Source organism: Rhinolophus sinicus, chromosome 17 (assembly GCF_057876585.1).
Source record: "Rhinolophus sinicus isolate RSI-liver-muscle chromosome 17, RSI-T2T, whole genome shotgun sequence".
NCBI lineage: Eukaryota > Metazoa > Chordata > Mammalia > Chiroptera > Rhinolophidae > Rhinolophus > Rhinolophus sinicus.
In genome coordinates, this window is record NC_142517.1 from 1,603,095 (window position 1) to 1,629,045 (window position 25,951).

At 56.7% G+C, this 25,951-nt stretch overlaps 2 protein-coding genes and 2 non-coding genes across 6 annotated transcripts in view; all 4 read right to left on the reverse strand.

Annotated features, from left to right (window-relative positions):
• Positions 1-1,430: 1,430 nt before the first annotated feature.
• Positions 1,431-4,409, reverse strand: LRRC3 (leucine rich repeat containing 3). The gene is made up of 2 exons (XM_019745652.3): positions 4,190-4,409; positions 1,431-3,456 (listed from the first exon to the last, which is right to left on the reverse strand). Exon 2 carries the CDS (start codon positions 3,310-3,312, stop codon positions 2,539-2,541), a length of 774 nt encoding a protein of 257 aa, XP_019601211.3. The 5' UTR covers positions 3,313-3,456; positions 4,190-4,409; the 3' UTR covers positions 1,431-2,538.
• An 8,321-nt stretch (positions 4,410-12,730) lies between these two features.
• TRPM2 (transient receptor potential cation channel subfamily M member 2) overlaps positions 12,731-25,951 on the reverse strand; it is a 46,210-nt gene continuing 32,989 nt past the window's right edge. For 2 of the 3 annotated variants that reach the window (XM_019745725.3, XM_019745731.3), the window contains exons 21-32: positions 23,750-23,933; positions 22,083-22,264; positions 21,681-21,813; positions 20,680-20,767; positions 20,106-20,193; positions 19,260-19,417; positions 18,567-18,643; positions 17,397-17,483; positions 16,850-16,955; positions 16,076-16,177; positions 14,578-14,691; positions 13,728-13,997 (exon numbers count right to left, since the gene is read on the reverse strand). In XM_019745725.3, coding sequence (XP_019601284.3) covers positions 13,872-13,997; positions 14,578-14,691; positions 16,076-16,177; positions 16,850-16,955; positions 17,397-17,483; positions 18,567-18,643; positions 19,260-19,417; positions 20,106-20,193; positions 20,680-20,767; positions 21,681-21,813; positions 22,083-22,264; positions 23,750-23,933 — 1,445 coding nt within the window. In that variant the 3' untranslated portion in view covers positions 13,728-13,871. Of the gene's footprint in view, positions 13,998-14,577; positions 14,692-16,075; positions 16,178-16,849; positions 16,956-17,396; positions 17,484-18,566; positions 18,644-19,259; positions 19,418-20,105; positions 20,194-20,679; positions 20,768-21,680; positions 21,814-22,082; positions 22,265-23,749; positions 23,934-25,951 lie in introns of all 3 variants that reach the window. The other variant, XM_019745729.3, reaches the window with a different exon arrangement.
• On the reverse strand, positions 16,134-16,202 carry LOC141568084 (Z6 small nucleolar RNA). The gene has a single exon (XR_012491092.1). It is a non-coding gene; the product is annotated as a Z6 small nucleolar RNA (small nucleolar RNA).
• Positions 16,843-16,896, reverse strand: LOC141568083 (Z6 small nucleolar RNA). The gene has a single exon (XR_012491091.1). It is a non-coding gene; the product is annotated as a Z6 small nucleolar RNA (small nucleolar RNA).

Sequence of the window (25,951 nt, forward strand, 5' to 3'; positions counted from 1 at the left end):
GGGCTGCAGGTCTGGCAGCTCGGTCACGTGGCCGAGTTTGCAGTGAGGAGCCTGGGTCGGTGGTGCCCACAGCAGAACCCACTCCAGCTGATTTAAGCACAAGGAGGCTTATTGCGGGTTCCCTCAGGGTGGGGAGGACGGTAGGGTCAGACTGGACGGAGCTTCAGCAGGACGACTCCAGGAGCTGCCCCAGGCTCCTGCCGTGGCCTCAAGTCCAGAACATTCTGCCTCCACCACTGCCTGTGCCAGCAGCCCCACCTCCGCCCCAGGTAACTCAGTCAGGATCAAAGTCTCCTGCAAATGCACCTGGAGAGGACCCGCTGCCCGGAGCCTGGAGCAAGGTGCAGGAGGGAGCTGGCGTCTCGGCGCTGAGGTCCTGCTGGTCTTCCTTGGAGGAAGCTGTCCTCCCCTGGGAGACTGCACAAAGGGGCGAGGGGCCCAGAAAGGCCAGGAGGGCCAGCAGACCCCTGACTCTGGGCTCAAGAGAAGGAGGGGCTCTGGTCCTCACCCAGCCCCCTTCCCAGCATCAAGGGGAAGGCAGCTTTGGGTTGGGGGCCAGCTAAGGGTGGGGAGGGAAGTAGCCCCATCCACCCCCGGAGCCCCCTGCAGGGCCATGTGTGGGTGGCATCCAGGATCTGGGCTGATTTTGGCGTAAGAGCACACAGAGAGTTCCTGGCAGCAAGGACAGGGCCCCCCGAGTGCCGAGGCCACCAGCACCCACAGGACACAAGGGGCCCTGGCAGGACCCTGACATTCCCCCTCTGCCACGAGGCCGGTTCCACTCTCTTCCTCTGACCCAGGGTCACATCCATCAGGAACCCCCATCAGGTGGCGAGTTCCTTGTGAGGTGGGGCTCGTCCCCACCCCATGCCCGTCGGATGGACGGGGAAGGGGACCCAAATCAGCAAGGAGCCTGTGTCCTGCTGCTCAGCAAACAGCAGCGCCTGCCTGCCCTGCGTGGCATTTGTCACATGGGTGGACCGACGCTAAGACTGGCTGCTTGGTCTTAGCTGTCATTGGAAAAGGATGAGGCTGTCAGCTCCCTGTGCACTGGCGACTGTGGAGCAGCAAGTGTGAGCCCAGCCAGCTGGCCTGGGCGCTGTCACTGGGACACAGGCGCAGGGCCTCGAGTGTGGGAGTGCGTTTGGAACCCACTGCTGGGTTCTGTTTAATGCGCCACGACTGAGAGCCACGTCCGTGTCCACACGGGCCTTCGGGTCTCAGGCTGAAGGGGTGGCTGCGGCCCCATGTTCGTTTCCCACTTCAGGTCACTACTTTCCAGGCACAAACCACCCTGCACTGTGAATCCTTTCTAAGCTTCTGCTTGGTGGGGCGTCTATCCTTTGTGCCTTCAGTTCATAGCAATTTTTCCCTATTTGCTTCCCCCAAAATATCTGAAGTGGCTTAAAATATAAACACTCATACAAAAAGACAGTAACAAATAAAATTGGAAAGACGGATCAGAGTCATACAGAAGGAGGTAACGTCCACGCTGATCGTGAAGTATCATAGGTAAGAAAACAGAGCATTCAATGAGCTCTGATATTCTTGGGAGCAGAGGGGGGGGGAAGAGGGAGAGGGAGAGGGAGAGAGAGAGAGACAGAGAGAGACAGGGAGAGAGAAAAAGAGAGAGAGGCAGGTTGTTGCTGGAGAAAAGTAGGTGTCCCATTGACTGGCCTGGAGACATCAGACATCAGTCCCCCTGTCCTTTGAAAGGAGCTGCTTTGGTGTCTGAGCAGAACAGCAAGGCACGGAGGTGACCAGAGGGGACAGGCCTTCCCACACACGAGGCACAGACAGCGCAGCAGGAAGCAGGCCAGGGCCGAACATGTCGCCGACTGACACCGCCCCAGGACCCACTCTGGCCCGTCTTCAGGTTTCTCTCCATGGTGTTTCTGGTTTGGGATTTGGGGGATTATTTTCCTCTCACTGGACTGAAATTTGGGTACAAGTGTCTCTCTTCACAAACATTCTGAAAATAAGCACAGTTGTTGACAGTGAGTTTGAGCACACTTTCACTCGCTTCTCTCTCTGGAAAGCCCTGGCCACCACTGCTTTGCGCTGGCGAGTTCGATGGTCAAATGTGTACAGGAAACACCAGGGGTCAGAGCGTGTCAGTTCCACAGGGTCTCCTGTGCCTTCCACAGACGAATCTGCACCCCAAAGCACGGGAACCACAGACCCATGAGCACAGCCGTCCCTTCTCTGAATGCTTTCGCTCCCACAGGCCACGTGGGAGAGGCCCACAGAATGGGAGGGACGTGAACTTCGCCTGGTTTTGAGGCCGCACTGGACCACTCCCTGACTGTCGTGTGGACAAGTCAGTCCCTTTCTCTGAGCTTTGGTTTCTTCCTCCGTCAATGGGTCTGATGGCAAAACGACTGAACTCGAAAGGTGTCACAGTGACGAAGTGCAATTCCAGAAAGAGCTTTGTCCCAAAGAGCACTGCACAGAAGTAGCTGTGACTGCCACCCCAGGGGGATACCAAGACCAAGCGTCAGTCACCACCTGCCACAAGAGTGCTGGGGCTCAGCGGCACTAGGGGGCGGGGCTGAGGGGGTCCTTGGCGGCGGGGGTGCTGGGCAGGGACTTCAGGTACTCCAGGTGCCTCCTGGCGTCCTCCTGGTTCTGTCGCACGTAGTACACAACGTAGGCGATCACCATGGTGAACCAGCCGAACATGGTGACCAGCATGGCCACGTCGGTGGTCTTGTGCTGGACGCTGCAGAAGCTGACACCAGCGTCCAGAGCCTGGATCAGCGGCTTGCCCACGTACTCCTCCTGCTCCGAGCTGTGGCAGGCGATCTCGTCCACCGAGTCGGGGTCCAGCTTCAGCTCCCACAGGGCCTCCTGCAGGGCACACTCGCAGTGCAGGGGGTTGTGAGCCAGGCGGACCTTGGCACTGAGCTGGCCCAGGGCATCCTTGGGGATCCTGCGGATGCGGTTGTGAGACAGGTCCAGCAGCCGCAGGCCCGCGGCCAGGCCCGCGAAGGCGGCGGGGCCGACGGTCTCGATGGCGTTCCGAGACAAGTCCAGCTCTCGCAGCTGGCTCAGGTGCTGGAAGGCTCCGTTGGGGACGCGGGCGATTCTGTTGGCATCGAGCTTTAGGAGCACAGCGTTGGCAGGAATGTCCTGGGGAATCTCTTGCAGGTCCCTCGCACTGCAGTGAACGGCCACGGCACCGGCGTGGTCAGGACACTGGCAGCTCTGTGGGCAGGAGGTGCCCAGGCGCAGGCAGAAGAGGAGGAGGAGGCAGGACCCGCCCGTGGGGACTGGCAGGGATGAGGGGCTCTGTTTGCCCATGGGGCCCATCCTGACTGCACTGAGGACAGATGGCACGCTCCTCTTGCTCAGTGCTCGTCCCCACGTCCCTGCCTGCAGCTGTGCAAGTGACCATCCGACACGGACATAAACTCTCGTTCCTCACGTGGCAGGAAAAACGGTGTTCTCTCAGTTCTAAAAGAGAGGAGCAGCACGCATTGTCCTCAGTGGTCCAGCTGGGACCCAGGGTACACTGTGACTTTGGAGAACTGTCACAGGCTTATCTCACCTGTGTGTGTGTGGGGGGGTGTCTCTGTAACTTATTTCCAGGGACTCCCAATGACACCAGAAGAGCAAGGACAGGTGGTGCTGACTGCTGGCTGGGGGCCAGCACCTATGGAAATGGGGGGACGACCCTGCCACACGCCCTGGGCAAACCCACTGCCCACCTAGGTGACCAGGGGCCTGGAGAGCACCGGGTGAGGCGGACTAGGGTCCACCTCCTCACCCCCTCATCTCCCCTCTGGCTGAGAACCAGGAAGACTGAATGCCCGGTGACCCAATCGACCAGCGGGCGCTCATCACAGCCGGGCCAGGCTGCTGTAGGAAGCTTAGCACTTTGCGAATTTTGACAACCCTTTAAAAATTATAATAATAAATAAACGTCCTCTCTGTCGGCCGCAATAGGAACCGCTGCCTGGCACAAGCACCAGGGTCAGCGCCTTTGATTTCAGTTAAAAGGAAGGAAAACGAGAAAAGAGAAAAGCCAAGCCCTGGGCGCGCGCTGCTCTGGGGCGTGGAGTGGCGGGGCCGCGCGGGGCTTGGGCGGGCGGGGCTCGCACCCCGGGACTCGGGACCCCGAGGACCCGCAGGCGGGGAATGGACGGGGGAGGGGTGTCCACGCTCCCGACTGGGCCGGGGGCTTTACCTGCGCGTCCGCGTCCGGAGGCTGCTCTGCGTGAGGATCTCGGCTGCTCGGAGCCCGACCCGGAGCCACACCCGGGCCACACCGGAGCCCGCGCCCACGTCCGCGGCCACCGGGACACACGCGACTTGGCCTGCGCCCCACCCGCGGTACCTGGGGCGAGGGGCGGGGCTGGGCTCGGGAGGGCGGGCGCGGGCCACGACGACGCGGAGCCTCAGACTGAGGGGCGGGGCGGGGCCTTGGGAAGCCGTGGGGCGGGGCGGGGGCGGGGCTTTAGGGCGGGGGTGTGTCTCGGGGGCTGGGGGAGGGGCCGTGACATCTCCGAGCCCGGCTTCTCCCCGGGTCCAGCCCCGCCCCACGGGGTGGGGCGAATCCCTTCCTGGCGCTGACACTGGGTGCGTGTCACCAGGAGACCCTCGGATCAGCACCAAGCCCTTGCTGTGCGTCCCTCCATCCCCGATGTCAGTGACCCCTAAAGCTGTTTAGTGGGCTTAGGTCACCATCCACCTAAGTCGCTTTCTGCCCCAGGACCCTCTGTGTCTTAGGGTCCCTGCGTGTGGGCCTGAGGAGGGTAGGAAGTATGGGGTGGGGCGGTTAAGCTAGGCCTGACCCATCCTAGGGCTTTTAAAAACAGCTTTATTGTGGTGTAATTGATATACAATAAACCACATTTTTAAATTTGATACGTTTTCGACGTTTGTATACACCCACCCGGGAAACCACCACCACAATCAACGCAGTAAATACCCCACTGCGCCTTGATCCTCCCTGCCCTCGTCCCCCATCACCAGGCAAGCGCTGACCTGCTGGCTGTCCCCAGAGACTCACATAAGTGCAATCACAGCAGGTACTGTTTTGTCTAGCTTCTCTCACTCAGCAAATGACTGAGCTGCCCCTGCTGATGTGTAGTCAGGGCATTCCTTTTAGTGCTGAGGACTGTCATTGTATGCGTGTTCCACGGTTTGCTCTCTGTTCGCCTGTTTGTGGACATTTGTGCTGTTTCCCGTTGCTAGCTATGACAAATGAAGTGAAACGGACATTGTGTGCAACCTTTGGGCAAATACTCTTCTTTCTCTTGGGTAAATCTCGGAATGGAATGAATGGCTGGATCACATGGTATCTGCATGCTTAACTTCAAAGAAACTGACAAAGTGACTGCACAGCTTTCCCACCAACAGTGTATACTCACACCTGTACCAGCATCTGGCACGCTCAGTGCTTTAGCGTTAGACACGCTAATAGGTGTTTACTGGTGTATCTCACGGTGGTGATGTTGATTTGAACCCTGTGACTCATGATGGTGGGCATCTTCTCATCTGTGTATTTGCCATTTATCTTCTTTAGGAAAGTGCTCTGTTCACATCTTTTACCTACTGTTCATTGAGTTGTTTCCTTATTGTTGAGTTTTGAGAGTTCTTTGTATATCTATCTGGATACAGGTCCTTTAGCAGATACATGATTTGTAAACATTTTCTCTGAGTCTGTGGAGTATCTTCATCCTCCTAGAAGTTTTTCAAAGAGCAGAAGTTTTTAATTTTGATGAGGTCCGTTTTATCAATTTTTTATTTTATGAATCACTCTTTTGTTGTCATATATAAAAAATCTTTGCCTAATTTAAAGTCAGAAGGGTTTTAAAGTTGAGGTTTTGCATTTTCGTCTCTATTATCCATTTTGAGTTAATTTTGGTATATGATATGAGATAGGAGTCTAAGTTTATTTTTTGTGCATACAGATATCCAGTGTTCCAGGACTGTTTGTTGTAAACCTCTGTTGATGGTGTGACTTGAGTGTCCTATGTTATCACTGATTTTCTGTCCACTTGCTCTATGAATTATTGAGAAAGGGCTGTTGGACTCTGACTGTGAGCATAGATTTGTCTGTTTCTCCTTGCAGTTCTATCACTTTTCTGCTCTGTGTATTTTGAAACCTGATATTGAGATTATTGTGTCCTCTTGATTAATTGGCCACTTCCTCATTATGAAATGATCCCCAGCTCCTTGCCTGGAACCCTGCTTTGTCCGACATTGACACAGCCCTCCAGCTGTCTTTTGATCAGGCTGGCATGGGATAGCTCCTCCCAACTTTCACTTTTTAAAAAAAGATTTTATTGGGGAAGGGGACAGGACTTTATTGGGGGACAGTGTGTACTTCCAGGATTTTTTCCAAGTCAAGTTGTTGTCCTTTTAATCGTAGTTGTGGAGGGCGCAGTTCAGCTCCAGGTCCAGTTGCTGTGGTTAGCTGCAGGGGGCACAGCCCACCATCCCTTGCGGGAGTCAAGGACTTGAACCGGCAACCTTGTGGTTGAGAGGATGTGCTCCAACCGACTGAGCCATCTGGGAGCTCAGTGGCAGCTCAGCTTTAGGTGCCATGTTCAATCTTAGTTGCAGGGGGTGGAGCCCACCATCCCTTACGGGAGTTGAACTGGCAACCTTGTGGTTGAGAGCCCACTGGCCCATGTGGGAATCGAACCAGCAGCCTTTGGAGTTAGGAGCATGGAGCTCCAATTGCCTGAGCCACCAGGCCGGACTCCCACCTTTCACTTTTGAGTGTCTTTATATCCTTCAGGATTTCCATAGCACCCAAGTATCTTCCTCAATATTTTGATTAAGTACAAAAGGAAAAGTAATAACTTTACAGTGGAGAAACCCAGCAGAAACCACCTTAGTATGTGACAAAAGATAATATCAGTAATAAGACAGAGAGACATCATGTAGCCCTTGATGCAATGGACTGAGAAAGACACAACCTCACTTCGAGGGTATTCTTGCCCAAAATGCACAATTTCCAGTCGTGAGAACACTTCAGACACACTCCGATTGAAAGACCTTTTACAAAGTGACTAATCAGTACACTTCAAGAATGAAGAAGTCGGGGCTGGCCCGGTGGTTCAGGCGGTTGGAGTGCCATGCTCCCAACTCTGAAGGCCGCCGGTTCGATTCCGAAGGCCGCCGGTTCAATTCCAACATGGGCCAATGAACTCTGCCTTCTACAGCTCAGATTGTGAACAACGGCTCTCCCTAGAGCTGAGCTTCTATGAGCAGCCAGAGGTTGGCATGTGCTGCCACCAGCTGCTGTGCTGCCATGGGGCTGCTGCTGCAGGCTACTGTGTGGCGCTGTGAGCGGCCGACCAACGACCGGCGACTGACTGCCTCAGCCAGGGGAGCGCAAGGCTCACAATACCAGCATGGGCCAGGGAGCTGTGTCCTACACAACTAGACTGAGAAACAACGGCTTGAACCGGAGTGGGGGGCGGTGAGACGGAAGAAAGAGGGGAGAAAAACAGAATGAAAAAGTCATAACAGACGAGAAATGCCTGAGTCACTGTTACAGATTGGAAAAGACTAAGGAGAAGTGACAACTCAATGCAGTGCAGAACCCTAGACTAGACAAGGACTTTAGTGAAAAAGCTAGTGACACTGAGTAAGGCTGGTGGCTTAGGGGACAGTATTCTTAACACATTGGTGGCACTGGGATAACTCGCATTTGACGTGACGGCTGCATGGTGAGGCTCCAGCCTGTCTGCCTCTGTTTCTTTCTCATTTGTTCTTCTGCTCTGTCCCTTGTCCTCTTTCCTTGCCTTCCTTCGGACTGAGTATCTTTGTGAATCCATTTTCTCTCCTTTCATGACTCCTGGCTGTAACTCTTCACTGTTATTTCAGTGGCTGCTTTAGGGAGTGGCATCCGGCTGCCTCTTCCTGTCCAATCATCCGCCAGGTCACACTGGACCTCTTCACCTGAGTAGCAGCCCGGCAGCCATGTGTTGCACCCATTGGGGCTGTGCGGTTGTCGTGCAGTTAATGTGCACGTGTGCAGGAACCCCACAATGCATTATTATTTCTGCCTTAAGCAGTCAGCTACCTTTTACAGAGACTAATATGGTGATCTGTGAAGCTGTTGGCAGGTTATTATATGGTAAAGAAGAGGTGCCAAAGGGGAGTCCCCACATTATGGAATGTTTTTAATATTTAAATTAAACATTATGTGGTTACCACCAAAAAGCACAGTGTGGATGGGGGAGTGGGAGGGGCCAGTCACACAGAGCTCACGCTGTGCAGTTCTGCTTGTGGGAGGTTCAAGAACAGGCAACACTTGTCAGTAGTGGAGGCCATGGTGGGGAGGGAGCTCGAGGGGCTCCTGGGGCTGCTGTGCTGGGCCTCATCTGCGTGCTGGTCAGCGCAAGTCAAACATCCATCGAGCAGCTGACAGCAAGATTTGTGCAGGTGGCTAGGTGTGCGCTCCTGACCGTGTGTGTGCTCCTAAACGTGTGCCCTGACTGAGTGTGCCCTGACTGAGTGTGTGCCCTGACCGAGTGTGTGCCCTGACTAAGTGTGTGCCCTGACCAAGTGTGCCCTGAGCGAGTGTGCCCTGAGCGAGTGTGTGCCCTGAGCAAGTGTGTGCCCTGACCAAGTGTGCCCTGACCAAGTGTGCCCTGAGCGAGTGTGCCCTGAGTGAGTGTGTGCCCTGAGCGAGTGTGTGCCCTGACCAAGTGTGCCCTGACCAAGTGTGCCCTGAGCGAGTGTGCACTCCGCCTCCGGAGCAGAGAACAGGACCTGCAGGTTTGCTGTTCTCGGGGATCCGCCTGTTACTGTGACTACATTGGTGATGGACACATCAGTTCCAGGTGCTCATGGGAAGCTGTGTGGTGAGCTGTGCTCTCGGTCCTCACAGATCTCACTGGTGCTGACATCAGAGTGTCCACAGCAGGTGCTGGCCACCAGCCAGGCCCAGGCCATGGGCCCTGCAAGAGCCTGGCTCACTGTCCACTCTAGACCACAGCCAGTGCTCTAAGAAACACCAGAAATATTCTAATGCCATCCTGGCCACATGGTTTGCCCACTGGAGCCACCCTCCAGACTGTAATTGGGCTCTGGGCTGGTGATCACGGCCCCAGGGATTAAACACAGCTGCTCTGGCTGCCTAATTGCTTCCCCATCAGGAAGGCCGTCCTGCTGGCAGGGTCAAGTGCGTCCCCCTGGGCACAAGGAGTGGCAGTCTGCACCATGCACAGGGCAGCATAAAGCAGGCAGATGAGTGACATGTCCCAGCGAGGCCTGGCCACGGCCTCCCCACGCAGAGCAACCACAGAGGCCTGGGACAGGCCTTCCTCTGGCAGCCGCCCTTCTAGGCGTGTGCTGGTCGCCTGCTCTCCCGCCCTCCCCTTCCACGTGCCCAGCTGGGCCCTCGGCTGTCCTGGCCTCCACACTGGCCCCACCTGCCCTCAGACAGCACCCCAGCCTGCCAGGTGCCACTGAGGGCAGCCAGCTCACAGGCAGGGTTGGAGCGGCACAAAGGGACAAGACAGAGGCAGCTGCCTGGGAGGACGTGCTCGCAGCATGGGAACCAAAACGGCATGGCTGGAACCCCTAAGAACCTTGTGGATGGATTGCCTTTGGCAAAATTGTCCCAGCAGCTTCGGCCAGCTGGAGCCTTCCCGGAATTCCTAGATCTCTCTGAATTCCTGGATCTCCTGAAATTCCTGGTTCTCTCTGCCAGATCTTGGAAACCTGGATTGGAAAACCAGAAGGAAGGCCGGAGATGGTTCCCTGTCCTGGCTCCCCAGGCACACAGGGCCTGTGGCCTTCTCTTGTGCCCTGATCATTCCTTCCCCGGCCACCTCGCAACAAACTGCCTCCCTCTCTTGGCTGCAGGGGATCCGAGGGCTGGTGGGGGAGGGAGGTTCATGTCTGTCCCCTCTACAGGCTGTACACACTCACACACATTCACACACACAGTCACACACACTCACACCCACACCCACACACATTCACACACAGTCACACACTCACACTCAGTCACACACACAGTCACACACACTCACAGTCACACTCACACCCCCACACACACATTCACACTCACAGTCACACACACTCACACTCAGTCACACACACACACACACACGCACACACACACACGCCAGAGCACTCCCTCTTCCTCTTGATCCAAGTTTTGTTAATTTTGTTGTTCTTTCTCAAGAGCCCATTTTTTCCATGCTGATTCTTATTTTCCTCTTTCCTTAAATTCTGCCTCAGCCCCTAGATTTATGTGGTCGCTGTTTCTTGAACTTCGTGAGTCCTAACCTCAGACAATTCACTTCCGGTCTTGTGATTTGTAAATAAGTGTATTTGAAGTTATGTGACCCTCGTAAAACTCTCCAGCCTCATACAGCAGGTTGTGACCCAGGACCCTCTCACGGTCTCGCTCTGATTTGCTCCCCAGGAAAGGTGCTGGTTGCAGGGGTGGGCAGGTGGAAGGACAGGTCTTCACAGGGTGTGGCGACTCCCTTGGCTTTCCCTAGCCTGTCTGTAATGCAGAGTCTCTGGTCCCGCTCCCCATATAAGAACGCGGGATATGGTGAGGCCAAAAAGGAACACCCACGGAGCCATAGTAGGGGAGTCACACCACTATAGTCTCGCTGGTGGCTGGGTTGGAGACACAGGAAGCAGGAGCCACATGATCAGCAACCTGCCATCCGCTTCTCTGCCAACCAACAACCCACTTGCTAACTGCAATCCGCCCTTGCTAGCTCAGCCACGGCAGTTATATTAGTGGGTAATGGCTAACTGGTAACAGCTGATGGCCAACTAGTCACAGCTGATGGCCGTCTACTACCCAAGCCAGCACCTCTCCACGTGAGGCCGAGAGCCTGGAAACTGCTCTCCTGGCTCTGTCCCCACACAGTCCCAATCACAGGATTGGCTTACCAGGGTCCCTGAGCAGCTGGAGGTGACCCTGGGGGTGCTGAGCAGAGTCTCAGGACAGCGTCTGCTCTCCCGACAGGCACTTCCCTCCCACACTAGTGCTCCTGCTGGGAAACGGGCCCCAAAGTGATCCCCGGAGCCTTGGGCAGGTTGTGCCCTGCTGGTGTCGCCTCCTCTTCCTCGGGGTTACCTAGGGGACTGGTCACTCTCGGTCCAAGTGTGCAGCGAGGACATAGACACCTGCATGCACTGTTCTCTTCCAATGGGTGTCCCCATTCTAATGCTACTGTTCTAAGGCCGTGACCAGAGAGTGGCCTGGGTGACAGAGCCGCCTGTGGGGAGTTGTGGAGACCCCCTGGATCGTGGTGTGTGCTCAGCCTTTGTGAATGTCACGTGTGTGTCTGGGAACTAAGTGTCTCTCCCGGGCCTTCTTGTTGTTGGGGTGGGTACAGAATCATGTACACAGAGTGCACATATGTATGGTTATGTGTGTGTCATGCATTTATGTTACACATCATTTATTATACAAATATCAATATATATTATCCTTGGATTGTACATATAAATTTATGTGCAGACGGTAATTTGTATGTATAGCATAAACATACACTTGTACACACATATGTGAAGGTATACACACATGCACACACAACACAAATGCACACACAGCATGGCCAGTCTTGTTAATTGCATTATTCAAATTCTACCCTATTTTCCTTTTGCTTCTTGATTCGATTTCTGAGATTCCTTGATTTCTGAGATTTCTGAGATTTCTGTGGATTTGCCAATTTCTCCTTGAGTTTCTAACTATTTTGCTTCATACACTTAAAAGCTCTGGTGTTAGGTGGATAGCAGTTCAGGAAAGTGCTGTCTTCATGAATTTGTATCTTTAGTGCAGACACTCCTCTGTGTCCTTAAAAGGGCAAGTCTGAGCCTTGAGCCTTCTGCTCTGCCATCCCTGTCTCCACACCTTTCTTTCTGGAAGCACCTGCCCGGCGCGTCTTGCCCATGTGGCCAGCTGTTACATCTCTTCTGTTTTAGGTGACAAAAAATAATAATAATAATAATAACAGAGAGAACAAGAGAAATTTGCTGGTTTTTATTTCAATATGAGAATCACAGTTTATATGTGTCATAATTACTGACATGTTTTGACTACTTCCTATCATTTTATTTTGTATTAACCGTCCTCTGATATTTTTTCTTTCCCTGAGTTGTTGTTCCATTGTTGTTGTCCCTCTGAGGGGTTAGAGCGTTACCCTATTTCTGTCCTAGGGTCGCCCAGACCTGAAGTACATTTTGTTTTGTCCTGGCACCACCCTGGTCAGTGTCCATTTCTTCTTCCCGACCTTCACCATGCTGGAGGCTGGCATGCAGTGCCCCCTGAGGCTGGCGGGACATTAATTCTAAGCTGCTGTTAACTTTTCTTTTCCCTTTATGTGTCACAATGATAAGACTTAGCCATACATTTTAATGCTTTCTTTGCTTACCATACGTGTGTGTGTGTGTGTGTGTGTATGTGTGTGTGTGTGTGCGTGTGTGTCCTTCCCAAATATTCTTATGTGGAACCCGTGACTCCCAGTGTGGCTGTATTTGGAGGTGGACCCCCTAAGGACAGAATGAGGTTAAATGAGGTCACGAGTGGAGCCCTGATCTGCCAGGACTGGTGTCCCCCGAGGACAGGCTGTGAGGACACCCAGCAGAGGCCTCACCAGAAACCACCGCTGAGGCACCGGGTCTGGACCTCCTGGCAGCGGTGTTGTTAGAGCAGCCCGAGCCAATATGGTTGCGTTTCCACGACTCATCTTTGAGACATTCTGCCAGAAAGGACACAAGTAACAGTTTCTCTGTGTCCTTACAAGTCGAAAACGTCTTTATTTGGTGCTGCCACTTGAATTCTAGTTTGGCTGGGTATATGAGTCTAGATAAAAACCAAGGCTCCAGGGCACCTGAGCACCTGCAGGTGGGGAGGCCAAGGTGGGGCTTGAGGACCATGATGGAGCCTGGGCCTCGGAGGCTGAAGAGCAGGGGGCAGGGCGGGGGGTGGTGTCAGAGCAGGAACCACAAGTTTGGCCTTTGGGTGCCTGCAGGGCGTCCACGGGGAGACGCCATGGGAGATGCCCTCAGGCCGGGGTGGGCAGAGGTTCCGGTGGCCCAGACACAGCCCCGACAGTGCACTGGTCTGGAACTAATTTGCGGGAAGTGCAGGAGCTGGCCAGGCTGTATGGGGCAGCAAACGGATGTCAGATTGAACAAGCTTCTTGGTCCTTAAAGCTTCTGGTTGATGCCGATGGTGTGTGAGTCCCTGACACCAAACAGGGCGCCCTTCCCCCGCCACCCAGACCCACCAGCCACTCCTCCCTGGGTTCACAAGGAGGGACAGAGCAGTGTGTGTGAGTCCCGGGGGCGTGCACAGGCAGGGACCCCCTGCACGTCCAGAGCAGGTCTGAGCACACCAGACCCTGACCCTGCTGAGGGGCTCAGCCCTGATGGTGAACCGGGCGGGGAACTGGGGTTCCCACGGTGCCCACCCCAGGCCAGGCGTGGGACCGAGTCAGGTCATAGTGGAGGCCCTCTGTGGGGCCTGGGCCCAAGGAAGAGGCCACAGGGGAACCCCAGCTCCCTGGGAGTCGCAGGCCTTGGGCTGATGCACCCATGACGACATGACCAGGAGGGAGTGGACTCCAGCTGAGGGCCGAGGCTGCCAGGAGGCTCCAGCCCCTCACCTGGCTGCCAGCCAGCTCAAAGAGGCAGCGATGACTGGCAGAGTTCCAGGAGCTGCTGTGTGACCGGAGCCAGCCTGTCCCCTGCCTCGGCCCCCTCTCAGAGTGCCTTGCTGCCTTCCACTTCACGAGCTCATCTGGCAGTTGAGTCCAGCTAGCCCTGAGGGGCGGTGGGTCCCCTCGCCTGCCGAGGTCCACGGCTGCATCGTGCGGCTTTAGTCTCTGAGGGGCCGGGGATGCACCAGCCTCGGCCTGAGCCCACGGTCAGTAGTAAGCCTCGTACAGAGCGGCCGCCTTCTGGAGGATGGTCTTGTGGGTGGGGGGCAGCGGGATGCGCCTGTCCACCACCTGCCATCGGATGGCCACCCGTGGGTCGCAGGTGTGCAGGTGCTGCAAAGACAAAGGCACATCCTGAGCCTCGGAGCCGCCCACCTCCACCCAGCCACCCCAGGCTTCTCCCCGGCCTCAGTCCTGGGCTCCGGGCCTTGCCACGGGCTGGCCTGGGCTTTATTCTTCTGTCACCAGGGAGCAAGGACGCCTGCTTGAGGCCCAACTCAGAAAACGCTGCAGCCCTGACTGTCCCAGAGTGAGACAGCGTCTCCTTATTCCGAGGTGTTCTCTCCTGCATAGGAAGCCCCGAGTTTTCTTCCCTAGAACCTCTCAGCCTCAGTTCTAGATTAGGGACACTCAGGATTGAGCTAAATACGGGGGACGGTATCCCCATAAAGGTGTATGAACACATCTCCCCTGATGCGAGCCTGAGGGGGCCCCAGGAGGACCCCATCCCAGGGTCCCCATCTAGCCCTGACTTGCTCCAGGCCCTGCTGGTGCCCTCTGGCCTCCCCTTAGTGCCCTCTGGGCACAACTCTGACCCCTGAAGCCCCCACACTTGGCCCCTGCCCGGAGCCCGTCAGACCCCTCCTGTACGACCCAAGTGCCCCTGCCTAGAGCCTGGGCCCAAGCCCCATACAGAGTCCAGCCTCTTTAGCTCGTCGCTCTGGTCTGGGAAGTGGACACTGATGGCTACTGTCTCGATCCAGGCGTTGTCCGTGTTCCGCGGGTCGTCCACGTAGCCTTTGTACACCTAGGGGGCAGGGCAGAGCGAGCCAGTCAGACGGGCCCTGAGCCCGCTGGCTTCCTTCCCGCGGGAGGGACCTCACCGTCCTCAAGCTCTATCCGGCCCTCAGACGCTCTGAGCACAGCTGCCCAGGGCACCCAAGCCCCCGGCCTGGCTCTCTCCCCGCCCTTCCAGCTGCTCCCAACAAGGCTTTCAGCCTTGACCAACACATTTCGGGGCGCACAGCCTCACTCGTCTCCTTCCTGGCTGCTGGCCTCTCATCGGACCCGCCGGGACTGTCCTTGGAAGGACTAAAACTAATAGCGGACCCTGAAGACATCACACTAAGTGACAGACGCCAGGCACCAAGGGCCATACACCGTGTGATCCCACCAACATGAATGTCCAGAAGGGTAAACCCAGACTCCGAGAGCACTCAGCGGTGAGCGGGGGGTGGGGTGGGGGGGTGGGGGGTGGGAAGGGAGTGGCCCCCAACGGGTGCGGCGTATCCTTCTGGGGTGATGGGAATGTTCCGGAACTGACAGAGGTGGCGGCCACACAGCACTGTCAATGTACTAAATGCCACCGAACAGTTCACTGTAAAATGGTTAATTTTATGCTGTTCAGACTTTACCTCAAGAAACAAACTGTTTTTACAAAGTACGGAAACGGGAGATGGCAGTGTCCCCCCAGGCAGCACACAGGACAAACCCCACGAAATGGCTGGGTTTATAGGTCAAAACCATCAGTGCCAGCCATGGCCTGGTTCATCCTAACACGTGGCAGAAAAAGGACTGGTGACAACTTAGATGCCACTTAGGGGACTGTTTAACCAAATCGTGGCACAAAATATATGTAGCCCACAAAACATTATGTAGTCGTGAGAAAGAACGAGGGAAATTTGTACGTATGGACCTAAAAATAGGACCACCGCAAACTAAGAGCAAAAACAAGGAACAGAGGAACGTCGCGTGCGGCTGTTGTGGGCTCCAGTGTGGACAGAGTAGGAGCTGTGCCCACACAGGCGGGAGGAAGCCAGCAGGCCATGGCACGGGGCGCCCCGCGTGGCTGTGCCGGCGGCTGGCTGTTCACTGTGTGTCCGGCTGCATTTGGGATGTCCTAGCAAACAGGTGCTGCTCTCGTAATGAATTAGAGATTCAATAAAGCAAACAGGCCTGACAAGTGCGGGTGGGCCCAGCTCGTGTCCCTGGGAGGCACGGACGCCGCGGGTCCCCCATGTGCCAGCTGTGCTCAGGACAAGAGTGAGTGTGGGAGGGGAATGGATACCAGGCCTGCCCAGGGTGGCAGCGCCCTAGGCCACCCCCGACTTAGAGAGGAGACGGCAAAGGGGAACATTCTGCTTCTCCCTGCAGCCCGAGGGGGCTCGGGACACACAGAAAGGCTGTCGTACCTCCGTGCCCTGCCTCAGCAGGTTCTCGAAGGGAGGCCAGAACTCTCTGCGGAGGATCTGCTTCAGGTTCCGAGGCAGCGTCTCTCCTGGTTCCTGGGAGCCCTGAGCAGGGAGGGAGGCGGAAGCAGGTGGGCAGGCCGTCCAGGGACTCACATCCCTGGCCACCTGCCCGGCATGGGCGGCCAGCCAGAGCCCTGGAGCCACAGGCGGACGAGCGTCTGGCGCCCTGGCTGTCTTGGGCCAGAGTGACGTTGCCCAGAGCCCAGTGCCCACGTCAGCCTGCTCGGCAGCGGGCGTGAGGCTGAAAGCACAGCCTTGGGAGAGGGCAGGCCAGGCACTGGTGCCTCCCGTGGCCTGGCCACCAGCCTGGCTGCCACCCGCTTAAGGACACAGACCCTGCGCCTGCACTCCCTGTCCCCTACCCATCTAGGGGACCCTGCTTGGTACTCAAAGTCCCTCACAGTCCACGTCATGTCCATTCTGGGCCCTCACGACACCCTGCCCCTCGGTAGCTGTGGCAGCTGGACCTCTGCAGGCTCAGCAGGCGCCCCTCAGGGCCCGACGCTCCAAGCTGCGGCCCCTGTGCTGAGGGCCCAGAGCCCTGGCAGCTGTGCTAGGGCCTGAAGACCTGCCAAGTACGTGGCTCTGTCATTAACAGCCAGGGACAGAGGCCAGAACTGTCCAGGCTGTAGTCGCAGGTGACTGGCGTTCGTTTGGTCAGTGGGTAGACAGGGCGAAGGACAAAGAGAATAGACAGACGGCTTGGTGGCTTACCCCTGGCAAGGCCCAGTGTTCTGAGAGGGGCTGCTTCACCAGCAGCACTTCCAGCACTTTCTTTATGCTCTTCCTGCAGACGGCTCCATCCTGGTTCCTCTTCCACCTGCATGGGGACCCAGCTGACACCTCTCCCCTCCCCTCCCGGGACCAGCTGTCTGTCTCTTTTCCTGAGGACCCACTCCCACTCCATGACAGCTGGCAGGGCTAGAACGGCCGGCTTCTGGGAGAGCAGTTTTCAGGGACCCGGGCGTTCCACACTGTGAGTCCGGAATCGTGGTGGAATTATGCGTGTTTTCTGTCTGTCCATGGAGGTGGGCCCTGGCTGCTCTGTCCCTCCTCCCGTGGGCTCTAAGGGAAGAGGACCCACTGGGAAGCACAGGCAGCCTCTGTGGGGGTGGGCAGCTGGCCTGGGACACTCCTCCCTGTGTGGACCCCACCGTGAGGCTGGTGCCAAACACGAGTGGTCCTCTGGGCAATCTGGGTGCACGGGGAAGGGCCCGGGAGTGAGTCCCTGTCGGGGCGTCCTCGTCACTGGCATACTCACCGAGTGACCACAGGCTGCAGCGTGTGATTGGGTCCAAAGCAGCTGAGGCTCCCGCACCCACGCAGCCCTGTGCGGCCCTTGGGGTTCCTGGGGCAGAGAGGGGTCTGCTCAGCCTGCCGCCTGCCACTGGGACAGCCAGCCCCTGGGGAGCCCAAGGGGTGAGGTGGGGGCTTCAAGTTGCATGGGGTCAGTTGGAAAACAAAGAGGTCTCCTTGGGAGCAAAAGTCTGGCCCTGCTGCAGACAAGCAAGGTGTTAAAGTGGCCATCCTGTGCCCCAGAGAGCATGTGACCGACCCAGGGCACCACACAGCAAGGGGGCAGCATGGGGTCAGGGCCAAGTACCCAGGGGCATCAGGGCCGCAGACAAGGGCCCCGCCAGGGTACCAGGCCCTGGCACACGGACTTGTCCTTCCTCCCCAAGCCTGGGAACTAACACAGGCCTGAGGTTTCCTGGCCGGGCAGTCCAACTCCTTCTACCCCACCAGGACCTATTCCAAATTACAGATTCTCACACTGGGGTGGGTTCATGTGAATTCACAGTAAAACAGGAAGAAGACATTCATCATCCATGTCTGACCTGCCGTTCTCAGCCCGCAGGTCTAACCCATCTGCTAGATCCTGGCACATCTTTTACACAGCCTCTCCCTGTTCCAGAACATTCCAGAGAGGCCCAGCACCACCTCCACCCTCAGGCCCCTCACTCCTGCCCACGTCCTGGCCATCTGTGGTCCCTCCCGATCCTTCCTGGGGGGGGGGGGCGGCTCCTTCACCTGGGGAACCCCCGGCTGGCACACAGTAGGCCTGCATGAGGGTGGGGTGGGCGAGCGGGGCGGCACTCACAGAGGGAGCCTGTCCTGAACCTCACAGCTGCCCTGCACGCCCCTGCAGCCCGTGGGGCTGTCCCCGGCGTTGGAGGTAATCCGGGACAGAGGCTACAGGGTGCTGGGAGGACACAAGCACTCACGTCCCCACAGGGGAAGCGGGCAGAGCAGTGTGATGACCACACCTGGGGAGGCCCCCCCACTGGGCCGCAGGTGCCCCAGCCACGCCCCCAGCGTGCCGGGCACCCTGTCCAGGCCGGAAGCAGACGCTGTGGGGCTCCCCGCGGTCACTGTGGAGTACTGGGGTCCCTCGCCCTCCCACTCTGGGCCGTGAGGACGGCACACTCACTTTGCCACGGGGTCCACCGAGGCCTGGCCCTTCCTCTCCTCTGTGTAAAACGGCGGGTTGTAGATGAGAAACTCTGTCTGCACAAAATCGAGGTTCTCCCCTCAGACTGTCTGCTTTTCCTCCAAGCGCTCACAGCTCAGGACCCCGAGAGCACCCCAAAGACAGCTCTGAGCTGGGGCCGACCTGAGACACTAGCCATGGGGGACCCAGCCAAGGGACTGGCGACAGAACTGGTGGGCTAAGGGAGTCTCCCCAGGACAGGCAAGGGGCTAAGCTGGGCACAGAGGTGAGAAGGATTCCGACTGGCAGGGACCAGGGAGGGAGCAGGTAATGAAAGCAACAGCCCGGAATGTTCCGGAAAGGCCAAAGACAAAGCCTGCGGGGGTGGGATGAGTGCTGTTATATCTGTCTCTGTCCCCCTGCTTCAATACTTCCACTCACCTGGCACGCACAGAAGGGGGCAGTGACCGTGCACTGGGGACAATGGGAGCTAGGGAAAGTGGGGTGACCGGAAACTCCCAGTGTGGGTCAGAGGCCCACCGGGTGGCTTGGGCTCAAGTCCAAGCTCCAGCACCTGCAGCTGTGTGGACGTGTGGCTCAGTTTCCTCCTCTGCTGCAGGCTAACCCGCCCCCTTGGGGCGGGACGGCTCCCTCACCCCCCAGCACTACCCACCCAGCCTGGACGGCACTCACCTCCCAGGGCACCTTCTCGTCAGGCACGGGGAAACGCAGGACGGGGGAGTTGGGGTAGAAGAGGTGCCGGGCATTCACGTGGGGGGCCTGGGTCAGGTCCTCTGCCTCCTGCCTGCCATCCAGCTCCAGGTCCTGCCTCTCCGAGGCCTTCTGGGGCGCTGGGGACAGCCACACCAGCCGTGGGCAAAGCCGGCCGGGCTCAGGCACTGAGCCCACAGGATGGCGCATCCTCTAGAGACCTTTCCCCCAAACTGGGCTGCCTCCCCTCCCCCAGCCCAGGTCCAACGCCAGCCCTGAAAGGACACCCTCCCTGGGGCCCCCAGCACTGCAGCCCTGGGAGGACAGAGATCTGGGGTCCAGCAATAAGCGTATACCCGGCCGACACCTGCCTCCCTGGGCAGCTACTGGCAGGGCTCTCGGTAACCAGTTGGGCTCACGGCCCTCACGGAAGCTCATCCAATGGAGGGGGCACCTCTGCTGTGGGGCCAGAGTTCCCCCAGAGGGTCCTCGTGCCCGGTTCTTGGCTGCCTGCCAAGTCAGCAGCACAGACTTGGCTTTCTGTCACCTAGTCCCCAAGGCTGGGTCTCATACACCTCCTCTGGGCAGCCAGGCCCATCAGACCTGGGCTCTGGAGGTGTCCCCTTTGCAGCATGAGACACAGGAAGAGGATGGGGTCCTGGGCCAGGTTTCCCGTTGGAAGTCCCCGCTAGGTCAAGTCAGGGGCGGGAGCCTCGGCTGCACTTGGCACGTGCATGGCAGCCTTCCTCCAGGCCCAGCAGCAGCCCCCGATGTCTGCCTCTCTCTGCTCCCCACAGAGCCCAGACTCAAAGTGCAGCCACCACTCACCCAGGGTGGGGGCGTCCTCTCCCGAGCCAAGGCCACCATCCCTCAAGGTCTTCACGATCCAGTGCAGCGCTCTGGCCGTCTGGGCCACCTGGAAGGCACATCCCAAGCAAGATGGGGTCAACACCGGCCCCACACAGCCTGCCTGCTCCCCGGGCAGCCCCCAACACCGCGAGGCCTGCTGGGAGGGCTGAGGACAGCCATGGGCCACTGTGATCTCACAGCCTCCTCCCGGGTTCCGGGCAGAGTCCTGTAACAGTGGTCATCTCAGGACAGGCCTGAGGAGGCCCAAGGAGGGGACCAGAGTTTATTCCCCAGACGGCCACGATGTGCCCACCTCACAGTGCAGTGTGTGTGTGTGGGGGGGGGGGGGCGGTTAAATTGCAGGGAAATCTTTGGAAGAACCCTCCGGAGGACATAAAAGGCGCCCCTTCCCATTGGGAGTGGCCGCCCTGGCATTCCCCACCTCCTTCTCCTGGTTGTTTTCCGGCATGCTCATTCTCAAAGCCACTGCACTGCTAGGGACCGGCCAGGCCCATCAGACCTGGGCCCCACACGCAGCCCTGCCTGGACCCACCTGCTCCTCCAAGGAGGACAGTCTCTGCTCCATGAAGCCCGACTGCTTCAGACGGTCCATTTCCAGCAGGTCCACCATGGTGTCCACCCTGGAAGAGGACACAGCTGAGCCCAGCTGGCCAGCCTTGCGGCCTGGACGGTGAGGAAACGGGGCCAGCTGGAAGGCGGGGGCCCCCATCAGCCTCAGCAGCTGGGCTCTGTGGCCTTCATTTCAGGCGTCTTCCTGTTCACTTGAAAGTACTGATAATGCATGTTTCTGTACAGAACGAACACTGCCTGCTGCCCTAGGGGGACGGTCTCGTAGCCAGTGGACGCCTCAGGCTCCACGGCCACTCTGCAGCCAGTGGGTAATGTTACTGTCACCATTTCACTGATGAGCCGAGAGAGGTATAGAAAGGCAAGTGGCTGTCTCTGAGGAGAGGGAGGGGCACACGCTCTTGGCTGCTCCCCATCCCGGGGCCCCAGGATGCCCCTCTCCATGGCCTGTGGGAACCTCCATGTCAGGGGCAGGAGCTGCCCTGACCACATGGCACCGTGTCCCCTCCTTCCTCCTGGCCCCCAGCGAGGCACACAGTGATAGCAGGACCCAGTGTCCCACGTCTAGTGCTCACAGGGCTGAGGGGTGGGGTGGAGAGAAGGGAGCAGACAGATCTATCCCCAACACTGACTGCAAAGTGGGGCAGGAGGAATGGAGAGTGGGAAGACCGTGCCGAGTGGGCTTGAGCGCGGGGTTGGGCCACCAAGGCCCTACAGGAGCTGCAGTGAGGCCGTGCACTGTCCACCCTCCAAGGCGTCCAGTCGGGCACCTGCAGCCCTTCTGCCCCTCCCCTACCCCACGTGGCCTCTCAGGGTCAGCTGATGGAGGGCCCAGTGCCCGTAGACGTGCAGGGGCTGCCACAGGGAGGTTCCCAGCCCCAGGTGAGCAGCCGCTGGGCGTCCCCCAGGTGGGCTCTGTCCGTAGGTGTGTCACAGCCACGGGTGCTGCACTCCTGCCCCCCACACCTGTGGCTGATGTCTTCCATCTTCCGCTCCGGCCTCTGCCTCTGCTGGTCCTGCTGGCTCTGCAGGTAACTCTCCTTCAGGTACATCTCCCAGGATAGGAGCACGGCCTCCTCATTCTTCTCCAGCTTGTTCTCTGTGTGGGGAACAGAGCGACCTGACTCCACGTGACGAGGACACATGAGGCCCGGCCCATTCGAGGGCCCCACCAGGAGGGGCTGCACCCGAAAGCAGGAGGAGCCCCCCCACCTCAAGGGGCTGGTGTGAGGCCAGTGGCCTGGCTCGTCTGCACTCTTCCCGAGTTTCCTGTCTTCCAGAAGCAGCCACCACACCCACCCCAAGCCCACGTCTGGCCCCCAAGACTCCTAAGAACGCGCTGTGGGGACGGCCAAGGGTCCAGCTTACTGAGCTGCTTGTGTCGCCTGGCAGGTATCTTGAGGACAACCCTCTTGATGAAGAGATGCAGATGGCTGAGGAGAATGAAAGGGGGCGGGGCCGGGGGCCGGCCCTGGTACTCCTCTATCAGACCGTGGCGCTGGAACTTCCAGATCTGGTCCGTGTGCTCCTGGACCTGCTCGAACGTGTAGCTGGTGGGAGGCAAGGAGCATGCCGGTCACATGAGATGGGGACACCGGCAAGAGTGACTGACGCCCATCTCACTGCCGGTGCCTGGTGACGGCCATGAAGAGCTGACACGCATTGCCCAGAAGGGCGATTCTAGAGGCACAAAGAGATGGTGGACTAGTCAGGCTCAGACTTGGGCGATTCCTGGGGGCCAAGGTGTGAACAAAGGAAGAAGACCTAGATCTGGCGGCTTATAAACCTCAGTAACGATAAAACAAAGCGGACACTTGTCATGAGACAGACGTCGTCCTGGCGTTGAACTCTAAAAGGAGCTTATCAGTTGAACCTGACAAACAGAAGGGACGGTGTCTTCAACAGCAGACAAGTTTACTGTCCGCACGTTCGTCTTGCATGGACCCTGGCAGCACCAAATTGAGATGGGCAGAGGCCGGCGGAGGGGAGGCCAGAGGTGCAGAAATGCGCTTGCTCTGCTTGCTACGAGGACAGAGCCCCTGCCCACTGGCCCCTTGTGGCCTCCGTGTCACAGTTGCAGCACACATTCAGGAACTGTCACATGAAATCAGAAAGTGACAACCTCAGCAACTTAGCTGATAAAAGGGGAAGAGAAATAGTGCCTGTCCAAACCCAGAATTAAAAAACTTCCACAAGGGTCACGGGTCCCATGGGCTCTTCTGCAGAGGCCAGAAAGGGCCTCAGGAGCTGGTGGACCAGCGGAGCTAGGGGTGGCTGTTGGCCTCCGCCATGCCACAGGCGGGCTGGCCCTGCACTCCTGTCTCCTTTGGGCTTCTTACACGAGAACAAATGCAGGTCACCCCACATTGTGAGAGCAGCAGTTTTACTGAGTGCTGACATGTATTCCTCCATATCCAGAGGTGACTTCAGACAGGGCACTGTCCCGCCCAGCCCGGCTCCCTCATCTGCAAAGTGGGAGGCCTGCTGAAAGCTTTCACCTTCAGGACCTTATTTCATGTTCACAAACAACAGGCAAAACAGTGTTTTCTGCAAGAGGACAGAGGCTGAGCAAAGCTAAATTGTATGTCCTGAGAGGCCTGGGTGCAAATCCAGCTGCCCCCTGCACGTGACTGTCCCCGGCCCCTCCAGGGAGGCTGATGTCCCTGTGAGGCACCCAGAGGTTCCACAGGCTGGTCCGTGACCATGGAGATGGAGTTCCCCCCTCTCCTGCTGCAGCCCCATTGACCCCAGGACCACGGAGGAGCAAGACTGAGCAGCCAGCCCCCCGTAGCGTCCCGCAGCACAGCCCACAGGCAGAAATGACTGGTGCCACTGTCCCCCCAACAGGAGTGCCCTGGACAGACACAGGGGCCAGAAGAACGGCCAGCATCATTCAGCCTGCGTTGAGCAAAGCACCTGAGAGCGACTGGGGCCTGAGTCCCGGGCTCCAGGGCTGCATGGTGGTGGTGACAGGAGTGGGCAGCGGTGACGGGGGCCACCCGGCCAGGGAGAGCCCCCACCCGCCTGGCACTCACTTGAACATGGCAATGAGCAGGTTGAGCAGCAGAATGTTGGTGAAGAGCAGGTACAGGCAGAGCAGGGTGACCGTCAGCCACTCAGGGAAAATGGGCTGGTGCCGCGTGGCGTCGCTTTCGGGGCACTTGGGCTTGTACGGATCAGTGCCATTGGGGCTGCAGCGGTCCAGGCTGAAGTCCACACCTAGCACGCAGTGGGGCCAGAGCAAAGGAGACAGGCAGTCACCAGCCGGGATGCCCTCGAGCCTGGACACCCGCAGGCCTGGGCTCCCGCGGGCCTGGACGCCCGCCCATCGGGGGACCTCCACTGCCAGCTCAGCCCCAGAGATAGCCCAAGGACAGCTGTCTGTCCACAGTTAGGCATCCTCTGCGGGCAGAAGGGTGGTGGCCAAGGGAAGCCCCACAAGCCAGGCCTCCTCTCCAGGCTGGCACGTGCCCCCGCCTAGGACCCAGCCGCTCCACCAGGCACTTCCTGGGCCCCAGGCAGGGGCTTGCACCAGGAGACACAGGCCCAAACCTGGAGAGCTCAATGTGGTGGGACAGAGCTCAAAATGAGAAAATTAACAACTATGGTGAAGAGACGGGGACATGAGGAAGGGAAGAGGTGTAGAGGTGACATGCTGACACGCACAGCAGGTGACCACAAGCCACAGTCCCGCCCTGGTAGAAAAGCAGAGGACATATCCAGCTTGTGCATGAAAAAAATCTCAAGGAAATACACTAGGTTGTGAATAGCAATTCACTCTGGGAGGTGGGGTTAGGAACAACACTTTTCTTTATACTTACCTTAAATTAAAAATGTTTTCAACGAGAATGTACTATTTTGTAATCAAATACATTTTTGAAAGTGTTATTAATTTTCTGATAAAAACTCACTATAATAGCTATAAATACCTATATTAAAATGAAGAGCTCAATAACGTAACCTTCCACTTTAGTGAACTAAAAAGAGAAAAGAAAACTAAACCCAAAGCAAGCAGAAGGAAAGAAATAACAAAGATCAGAATGCAAATAAATAAAACAAAAAAAATATATAAAAACAACAAAGACAATCAACAAAACCAAAATCTGGTTCCTGAAAAAGATCAACCAAATTACAACCCTTTAGCTCGAGTGATCAAGGGAGAACAAGAAAAGGCTCAAATGTCTAAAATCATAAATGAAAGAAAGGACATTACTACCAATCTTACAAAAATAAGAACTATAATAAAATATTACAAAAATATATGCTAACAAATTAGATAACTTAGAAAAATGGGCAAATTCCTAGAAAGACACAAACTACCACAAGTGACTGAAAAACAAACAGAAAACATAAATAGACCGACAACAAGAGACTGAATTAGTAATTTTAAAACTTGACAGAAAAGTGCAGGTCCAGATGGCTTCACTGGTGAATTCTACCAAATGGTTAAAAGAAGAATGAAAACCAATCCTTCACCGTGACTGAGAATACGGAGGCACAAGGAACAGAATTTTCTCCAAGTGGGAAACGGTCCCAAGCAATCCAGAGGGGACCCCGTCTGCGTGGCTTCCCTCCCACCCTCCCTCCTTCAGCTCCCACACTGGCCTTTGTAAGTAAATGGCATGGTCTTTGTTGTGGGGGGAGGAAGGGGAGCAATCCTTCACAAACTTTTCCAAAATATGAAAGAGGAGGGAATACTTCCTAAGTGATCCTGTGAGGCCAGCATTGCCCTGATACCAAAAGAAGACAAAACACTACAAGAAAAGAAAACTACCGACCAATACCTTTTGTGAATATAGATGTAAAACTCCCCTACAGCAGGCTAACAAACTAAACTCAGCAACGTATAAAAGGAATTCTATACCTTGACCACACGAGACCTATTCCAGGAAAGTAGAGTTGGTTTAACATCTGAAAAGCAATTAATACACCATATTAACAGCATAAAGAACAAAAACCATATGCACATTTCAATAGATGTAGAAAAAGCATTTGACAAAATCTTTCAAAAGAAAAACACTCAAGAACCTAGGAATAGAAAGAAATTTCTTCGACTGGATAAAGGATATTCACAAAAAACCCACAGCAAGCATCGTATCTAATAGTGAAAGATTGAAAGCTTTCCTGCTAAGATCAGCAACAGATACAGATGTTTGTTCTCAATCCTTCTGTTCAACATTGTACCGGACGTTCTAGCAGGATAATTAGTCAGGAAAAAGAGTAAAAGGAACCAGGTT